Source organism: Benincasa hispida, chromosome 9, assembly GCF_009727055.1.
Source record: "Benincasa hispida cultivar B227 chromosome 9, ASM972705v1, whole genome shotgun sequence".
NCBI classification, from domain to species: Eukaryota; Viridiplantae; Streptophyta; class Magnoliopsida; order Cucurbitales; family Cucurbitaceae; genus Benincasa; species Benincasa hispida.
The window spans coordinates 6,912,344-6,921,853 of record NC_052357.1 but is presented as its reverse complement, the minus strand read 5'-3'; the positions used below and the strand labels follow the sequence as shown (position 1 = coordinate 6,921,853).

The window sequence follows — 9,510 nt, the reverse complement described above, 5'->3', positions numbered from 1 at the left end:
ATCATAGGTAGTGTTATGTTTTTAATGAACTATACTAGACCTGATATTACATATGTTGTGAGTAGATTGAGTAGATATACACATAATCCTGAAAAGGACCATTGGAGTGCTCTTCATCGTCTATTATCTTAAGGGCACTATGAACTATTGTTTGCATTTTAACAAACTCCCTGCTGTATTAGAAGGTTATTGTGATGCAAACTGGGTATCTGATTATGACGAGATCGATTCGACAAGTGGATATGTATTCTTACTCGGAGGAGAAGCAATAGCATGGAAGTCTGCAAAACAGACTTGCATAGCTAGATCCATTATGGAATTTGAATTTATTGCTCTAGAACTAGCAGGACAGAAGGTTGAATGGCTTAGAAGTCTACTAGGAAATGTACCATTGTGTAGGGCATCAATACTAGTCTTTGTGCACTGTGATTCACAGGCTGCCATAGGTATTGCCAAAAATATTATATATAATGGGAAAAGGAGACATATACATCTTAGACATGGAGTTGTAAAAAAATTGCTAAAAGGAGGAATTATTTCCTTGGAATTTGTGAGGTCTGAGAAAAATTTGGTTGATCCTTTGACCAAAGGCCTAACAATGAAAATAATTTTAGAATCATCAGTAAATATGAGGCTTAAACCCTTATAGGATTCTATAACCTTTTTTTTGGGTGGTCTATTGTGATAGACTTGATGGTTCATAACCCTTTATTTTTCGGTGGTCTGTTTCGATAGACTTGATGGTCCATAATTCGTTATGTGGGTGGTCTTAGGATGAACTTTACAGATAATAATAACCTTTTAACGATCTGTAGCCTTTCTTTGGGTGGTCCTGATATGAAGTTGATGGATAATGATGAAATCTTCATAGCTCAGTATTTGAGTGGTTTGTCTTTCACAGACTTGATGAAGATGGTCTTGACACAAGCTAGATGACCAAGTCCTCATAGCTCAATTTGAGTGGTTTGTCTCTAACAAACTTGATGAAGCATCTAACGTGATAGTGAAGGTTTGACCGTCTTTTATGAAAGAGTTTAAAGGTCTCTTTCTTGAGCTTTCCCAGTGACCCGAGGTTTATATGTATGGTCATAATAAGCACACTATATATCGCTTAATCAAGAAAAGGATCAGGAGTAAAATGTGTTCTAGGGGTCTCAACTAGTGTTATTGAAAGTTCAAAAGGTAATTCACTTTCTCTAATAAGGTTATTGCCCTACTTCACTATGCATCAATTCAAATCGTTAGATATTGATGTTTAAGTTTGATCTCCTTTATTTGCTCATAACAATTTTTTTTCAAAATAATCTTTGATATTGTTTACTTGTTAACTTTTCTGTAACAATCATTTGTGAGGATTGTTGGAAATGACTTTTTGAGCTTAGGCTCGTAGGAAAAGTCAAGGGAAGTGGGAAGTTTTGTCCCACATGAATAGATTTAGATTTTCCTAGAGGGTATAAATACCAAGACGTTCTAAATGAGAATCCAAAGTGTGTTGGTGGTGTAAGCATATCTCTTTTACTACACGCATGTTGCCGCTTTTCAATCGGATGGGTTTAAATAACCACTTGCATGAAAAAAAAAACTAATTTTTTATTACTTATTCATTTTAACTATTTTATCATTGATTCTAATTTGAACAATTAGAGCTTCGCTTGAATTAGCTAAATTAAATTATTAAAACATTGTAAAAATAGATTTTTAATTATAATCTTTCATTCCAATACCTATGGTTTAATTATACAAATTTGGCCTAATGCGAAAAAGGAAAAAGAAATTATTATTTTTATTCATTTAAATTTTCCAAATTTTTTGGAGTTTAATTTGGGCTTTCAAATTGGAAAATAAGATAATGGCGGGTTTTAAACTATTTTTTTTTAAATAATGCTTTTTTAATAAATAATGACAAAAATAAGGAAAAATTAAAAGGATATTGTCCTTTTATAAACTATTTAGGAAAATATTGTTGTTTTCAAACTATTTGTAAAAATATTGTCCCTCGACCTTCCCCTTTCGTATTTTTTGTATGTTGAACTTTGAACCCTCGACCTTTCCCTAACATTATTATTGAGTCTGTTTAATTATCATTCCGGAGACCTTCCTCATAATTATTTGATGTGGAGAGAACGAAAGACCTTCCTCATTCCGGAAACTTTCCTCATAACACTCATAATTATTTGATGTGTTAAAAATAATTTTGTATTGGGAGAGAACGAAAGAGGAAAGAGTAAGAGAGAGAGCGAGATCTGAGAGAGCGAGATTTTGAGAGAGAGCGAGAGTTTCCAGTTTTTTTCTTTTTAACTTGGGAGTTTCCAGCTTGATATGTTATTCTTTCTAACCGATTCATTGATGCATATTTGGCACGAAGCTTCTTAACTTGGGAGTTTCCAATTTTTTTCTTTTTTGGTCCGTTTTTTTTGGGAAACTTTATGAAGGGTAGTTTTTTCATCTCAAGTGATTTGATGTGGAAAGAACAAAAGACCTTCCTCATAACACTCATAATTATTTAATGTGTTATAAATAATTTTGTATTGGGAGAGAACGATAGAGGGAAGAGTAAGAGAGAGCAAGATTATGAGAGAGAGCGAGATTTGAGAGAGAGCGAGATTTTGAGAGAGAGCAAGAGTTCGAGAGAGCGAGATCCTGAGAACGAGAGCGAGATTTTGAGCGAGAGCGAGATGTTAGTAAGAGTGAGATATCCGTACAAATTTCCCTTTTTTTTTATTTAATTCCCCATTCCACCTTTTTCTTTCTTTCTTCATTTTTTTCTTTAATTTTTCATTTTATAAAAATAATTTCTAAAAATATTTTTTTATTATTTATAATTTAAAAAAAAAGAAAAAAAACTCCATCAAAATCTTGGTACCAAATGTACAAAAGGAATCCAAGATCATTATTGTAAAATCTTTTAAACTATTGACCTCATTACTGTGATTAAAATTTCTGTTCTTTATATCAATTAGTCTTATTTATAGACTTGCATGTGAAGGTCTTGAGTGTTGATTTGATTTATTATGTCCCCAAATTATTATCTAAAATATATAAATTTGAATATTGAATTTTTTTTACCTAACTTTTTAGCTTTAGACTATCCGATGTTATTATTTATGTCAGTGACATTTAAAAGCTTTTATATCAAAATAATTACTATTCATAATATATAAAGAGAATAAATTAAACAAATAATATCTCATAAAAATAAAAAAAATGTAAATTAAATATCTCATTTATATAAAAATAATTACAAAAATCAATGTGTCCTATAAGGCGGACGTTGTCGATTTCGAGCTGGTTGTCGTCGTCGACTTCGAACTTGAGGTTGCTCGGGTTCTTCTTGATGTTGCTCTGGTATCTCTGCAGGCACTTCATAATATAAATATTCATTATGCTCTCCACGACCCCAACCATGTCCATGCAAGTATGAAGGCGAAGGACCAGCCTTTGAGTCATAATGTCCTGAACCAAATGTTGGCATCATCATCATCAAACTAACATAATCAGTTTGACTCTACGTCTGCATCATAGGGGGCAACTCTTCCACATTATGTGCAACCTCATCAAACTCATCCTCTTCCCGAACAGGTTCTCTACGTCTAGAAGCTGGTGGAGGAACAATAGGTATATCGTACATAAAATGAATTTCCTCTATATAGCTTTGGTTGTCACTACATATAGTAAGAACCTGGTTCGGATCATTCGCAACCTCACGGAGTCTACGGTTGTTCAATCTCTATGAATTATAAAATAATTAGACAATATTTAAAATGAATTTAAATTAAAAATAATTACATAATATTCATTTACCAGATGACCCACAACTGCTCCCGGATGAGTGACATAACGCCTTGTGATATTATTATACTAATGAACATATTATGGAGTGATATCTGTGTCAAGCTGTTTAAGAGAAACCGCCACTGCAATAAACCTTGCATGATAGTGCCATCCACTACCAAATGTGCAACATTTTTGGACCAATCTCCAGTCCTTAGGTCAATATCATGTCGTACAAGTTCAGTATTACAAGGCGATGGGACATCCTGCTGAAAACCGAATTGTCTCATCACTTTGTCAGGAATATGCCATTCATCAATGTGAAAACACATGAGAGGACTCATCGTCCGCCATATGTTTTGACCATTCGTACAAAAATTAGGTAAAGTATGCATAATGATTTTTTACGGCTCTCAAATAACCTGAAACACAAAATATTATATTAGAGTATATTAAAGACAAATACAATAAAAATGTGTATAAAATAATCAATTAGGTTCAGTGTAATGTACCTGTTCAGGTTGAAGCATATCAAACATGTATCTATACTGGCTGACTACATGTGTGGCTGTCCTAGTCACAAAAAATTTGTCTCTCCACCTAAATTTTTAAATTGATAATTTAGAATTTAAATTAACTAGATCAGTGATATAAAAATTAAATTGAATTAAAACAACATACCGAGAACTGTAGGCTTGTCCAACTAACTGAGCGTCATTAACATGTAGCTGTGGAGCCATTGTTGGAAATCGCTCCCAAGCCCATAGTTGCAAAAGCATGAGAGGCCCATCTATCTCTCGAACCTCAAGTCTTGTTGTTTTGCATAGTTGTCTATACAACCATGCCAAGCATGCTCCACCCCACGAATACCGCCCCGCATCATGGAGATAAGCTAACAGTGGCAGGAACATCAAGTGAACAAAATGACTTAATTTATTTGAAAACAGATTTTCACCCATCATTTGTAGTATATATGCTCGTGCATATCTTATGACGGTTTACTCGTCTGCATCATCTGTGAGCTGACGAAATTGTGTTTCTAACCATATTAAAGTTAACCTCGATCCTTTAATCTTGTCGGCAGGTGGGGTCACACCGAGGTACAATTGACAAACTTCTAACCAGTCATCGTATATCACTCTGGTGACCAGCTCACCGTCAACAGGTAACCCCAACAACACTTCTATGTCTTATAAAGTGATAGTGCACTCTCCAACAGACATATGGAATGTATGTGTCTCGGGCCTCCATCTCTCGACCAAAGATGTGATCAGATGCCAGTCCAACTGAATAAATACTAATCTAGCAACCCCATAGAATCCATATGTGCGCAGTAGCGGTAGTATTCGAGGGTGGAGCAGGATAGTGCGCTGGAGAACTACCTCTCGACGCCTGCAAGATATTTCTCTAGTAGTACGATCTCACCATACAACAGATGATCGATGAATGGATTAGTCATACAAAACATTGGGATCAACAGGTCCTAGGTTTAAAGTCATGATCTGAAAATAAAAAATATTTATTTCTCAATTTAAAAAATATTTGTTTCTCAATTAGAAGAATAATGTACAACTTAATTAAAAGAATAATGTACAACTTAATTAAAAGAATAATGTACAATTTAATTAGAAGAATAATGTACAACTTAATTAGAAGAATAACGTACAAGACAAGTTAATTAAAAGTTATGTATAAGTTAATTAAAAGAATGATGTACAAGTTAATTAAAAGAATAATGTACAAGTTAATTAAAAGAACAATATACAACTTAATTAAAATAATAATGTAAAATTTAATTAAAAGAATAATGTACAACTTTATAATATAAAAAAATTGAATATACAATAGGAGAGAGCGAGATTGAGAGAGCGAGATGTCAGAGGCGTGTTCGCGAGATACCTCATCTGCTCTCTCAATCTCGCTCTTCCTACAATCTCGCTCTCTCAAGTCGCTCTTTCCTACAATCTTGAGAATGGAAACTCTATCGAAATATAAACCCATCTTGAGAATCAATCTTTCCCGTTATATTCGATCATTGAATTATCTCAGTCGTTGCCTACTGAGATAAATTTATCAGAATTTTGGTATTTTGTTTTATGTAAATCATGTTAGATGAAGTCCATTCTCAGCGTGGTAACTTGCAAACTAAACCTTGTTTTTAGTATTATATAAAAATGAGAGTTTGAACTTTACCTTACAGTTAATATCTTGAGTTAATTCAAGTGTACTAATTAATGATAACATACTCTATTAATGTTTTTATGATAGTTCTCATGTTAAATTTTAATTAAACCTTTTACACATTGTATGAGGATGTTGAGGATATGTGATGATGCATAGGATTAATTAGACTACTTATCTGATTAGTGTAAAGAGCATTAGTCATGCACCACTTCTCCTTAATCCTTGCTATCTCCTACATCTCGCTCTCTCTTCAATCTGCTTTGCCCACTTATCTTCCTTGTCGAGGGTTGAAGTTTCGACTTATGTATGTCAAGACTATACAAAATTAGCGAGATTCCCTTCTAGAGCGAGATCCTCATCACAAAATTAGCGAGATTTCCATGTATGTCGAAACTTCTACCCTCGACAACCCTAAAGTGTTTCTTTGTTTGTCGAAACTCCTAATTTACGTATTGTTTCCAAGTTTTTGTTTGTTTGTCGAGTTCTCAACGTTCAACCTCTACATTAGTCGAATCCTCAACCTTCGACTTCTAGCCTCGAACTCCCAAAACAACAATATTTCTCTAATAAATTTCAAAACAACAATATTTCTATGATAAGTTTTGAAAACAACAATATTAATATTAAAGGTCCCAAAAATAAGGTTGGGAGGGAAATATTTTCAAATATAGGTGTTTTGGAAAAGTATGGACAGATTTAGGGTAGTGAAATCGTGTGGCAGAATCTCTCCCACAATCTCGCTAAGAATCTCGCTCTCTCTTACAATCTCACTCAGATTCTCGCTCTCTTCCACAATCTTGCTCAGAATCTCGCTCTTTCCTACAATCTCGCTCTCTCTTACAATCTCGCTCAGATCTCGCTCTTTCTTACAATCTCGCTTAGAATCTCGCTTTCTCCAATCTCGCTCTCTCTCACAATCTTGTTCAGAATCTCGCTCTCTCAAATCTTGCTCTCTCCCACAATCTCGCTCTCTCAATCTTTGAACTTTGAACCTTGAATCATATAATGTTCTAAGCTCAATTATGCATGTTCTGATAAAATTCTGATGTTGAACCTAATTTTTATACTTTAAACAAAAGAACTATTAATACAAACATAAACATAAACTCATTATGCAAACATTTTAAAACTCAAAAGAACTATTAATTGTAAAACTCATAAGCGAACTCGTGTACCGATACATGAGTTCGTTTGACCGGTCAACCAGTCAGCTGACGTGGTCAGCTGACTGGAAAATGCACTTGTCACATGGAAATCGTGTACCGGGTACACGATTTCACTACCCTCCAAAACACCTATTTTTTAAAATATTTTCCTCCTAACCCTATTTTTGTCATTATTTATTAAAAAAACATTATTTAAAAAAAAAAATCCTCAAAATTGGAGCATTTTCTTTTATTGAAAAAGAATAAAGCAAAGAGAATTAAAAGGGATTAAGAAAAATAGATGATTAGAAAGCCCTAGCAATCTTCTTCCTAGCCGGACAACCTTCCCACCTGTTCACTTTCTTCTCCGGCAGAATCAAGCAGCTCCGACGAAACCACGGCGACACAGCGACATCCAAACCCGCGAGCAATACCTTCCACAGTCGGCGACGTGATTCTGACCAGCAACTCTCTGTTTTCTGTGTTCCAGCAGCTTCTATTGCCGTTTTCTTCCTTTTCGGCGCGTTTCGACACTAGCCCACTCAAAATCGATCCTAGTTTTGCATTACTCACTCCTTCACGACTCTGTTGTTGGTTTAGGTAAAATGGAAGTTCAATATTCTCTCTATCGGGTTTGCCCAACTCCGTCTGTTTCGTTGATCCGATTTCCCAATCATTCGTTCCTTTCGAAGCTTCCTTCTCCTTGTTATTCTCGTTCCTTTGTTCAAACCCATCATTCCACTTTGCATAGTGTTTGTTTCAGGAAGAATATTACCTGTAGAAAGAATGGTCAAATGATTGTGAATGCCAGTCTCGAAGGGGAAGTTTCAAGAACTGTGATTAGGAAGAAGAAACTTGCTGTTTTTGTTTCCGGTGGAGGCTCCAATTTTCGTTCAATAAACGAGGCCTCTCTTGAAGGATCAATTCATGGAGAAATTGTTGTTGTGGTTACTAACAAAAGTGGCTGTGGCGGTGCTGAATATGCAAGAAGTAAGAGTATTCCAGTTATTTTGTTTCCCAAAACAAAAGATGAACCCCATGGCTTATCTGCATCTGACCTCGTAGCTACCCTCGGAAGTTTTGAGATTGATTTCGTTCTTCTTGCTGGATACCTAAAACTTATACCCCCTGAATTGATCCAAGCTTACTCCAAATCTATAGTAAATATACACCCATCACTTCTTCCTGCTTTTGGAGGCAAAGGGTACTATGGAATGAAGGTGCACAAGGCAGTGATTGACTCAGGAGCTCGATTTTCGGGTGCAACAATTCATTTGGTTGATGAGCACTTTGACACTGGACGGATTCTTGCTCAAAGAGTGGTTCCTGTGCTTGCAAATGATTCAGCAGAAGATTTAGCAGCTAGGATTCTTAAGGAGGAGCATCGTCTTTATGTCGAGGTAGTTGCAGCATTGTGTGACGAAAGGATAATTTGGAGAGCAGATGGCGTTCCTCTCATTCAAAGCAAAGAAAATCCTAATGAATTATACTAGTGAGCTGAAAAGTGCTTGAAATTTGAGGCTCAACCTCAATAGTTCCGATGAGATCCAAGCTTTTCAGGTTCTCAGTAATAATAATATCTGCAAACCATGAAGTTTGAGCTTCTTCACAAAATAAATTTGCAGCCGGCCCAATCGAGTAGGGTTCATGGAAACAGTTGAAAAATCATTTGACTCTTTATATTTTTCTTAGTATTGTATCATCCGTATGCTGAAATCTGTTTTGCTTATGCCTTATCTCAATGGTATTAGCACGTGCTCTGATCTTTAAGGTCTGAGGTTCAATCCCCCACCCTTGCAATCGTTGGATTAAGAAAAAACTGTGTTGCTTACTACTCAGAGTTCTGATCCTCAAAAGATTACTTATATGAACTGCATTCTTTGGTTAGAATGCTCAGTAAGTGTTCTCTACATTTGTCTATAGTGACATTGTCTTATCAGTTTAAGAGGGATGAAATTGTTGTTATTCATTTGTCCTCAGAAGCATTTATCTTCTTAGTTTGAGAAGCCAAATTGTTATCTTCATTTGTTTCCAAATGCATTATCTTCTTATTTATTCTTATTGTTATTATTTTGATTCTTAGTTCTTATGTCCTTGAATTCTAGGTTTTGAGGATGTTGGAGTAGTGTTTTTAAATGAGACATCATTTATTGTTATTATTCGTCATTGCTCTGCACCTTCGCCTTCTTCGAGCTCTAAGGTTTCCATCCTCTTTGGAGCATCTTAAGCCATGGCGGACAAAGTAGTCACCATTGATGTGATGAGCTTAGCCATCACATCAATGGTGGTGGGAAATCCAATGGGTTCGGTTTGATATACGATTTTGTTGAGAATTCAAAGAAGTGTGAGTCAAAATACACAGGCTAATCAGGAATGGACTTGACGCCAAGGTAGAAAATTAAGAAAGCAA

General features: G+C 35.2%; 1 protein-coding gene across 1 annotated transcript; it reads left to right on the top strand.

The window, feature by feature from the left end:
* Positions 1 to 7,375: 7,375 nt before the first annotated feature.
* Positions 7,376 to 9,010, top strand: LOC120084569 (phosphoribosylglycinamide formyltransferase, chloroplastic). The gene has a single exon (XM_039040373.1). It carries the CDS (start codon positions 7,706 to 7,708, stop codon positions 8,591 to 8,593), a length of 888 nt encoding a protein of 295 aa, XP_038896301.1. The 5' UTR covers positions 7,376 to 7,705; the 3' UTR covers positions 8,594 to 9,010.
* Positions 9,011 to 9,510: the final 500 nt, after the last annotated feature.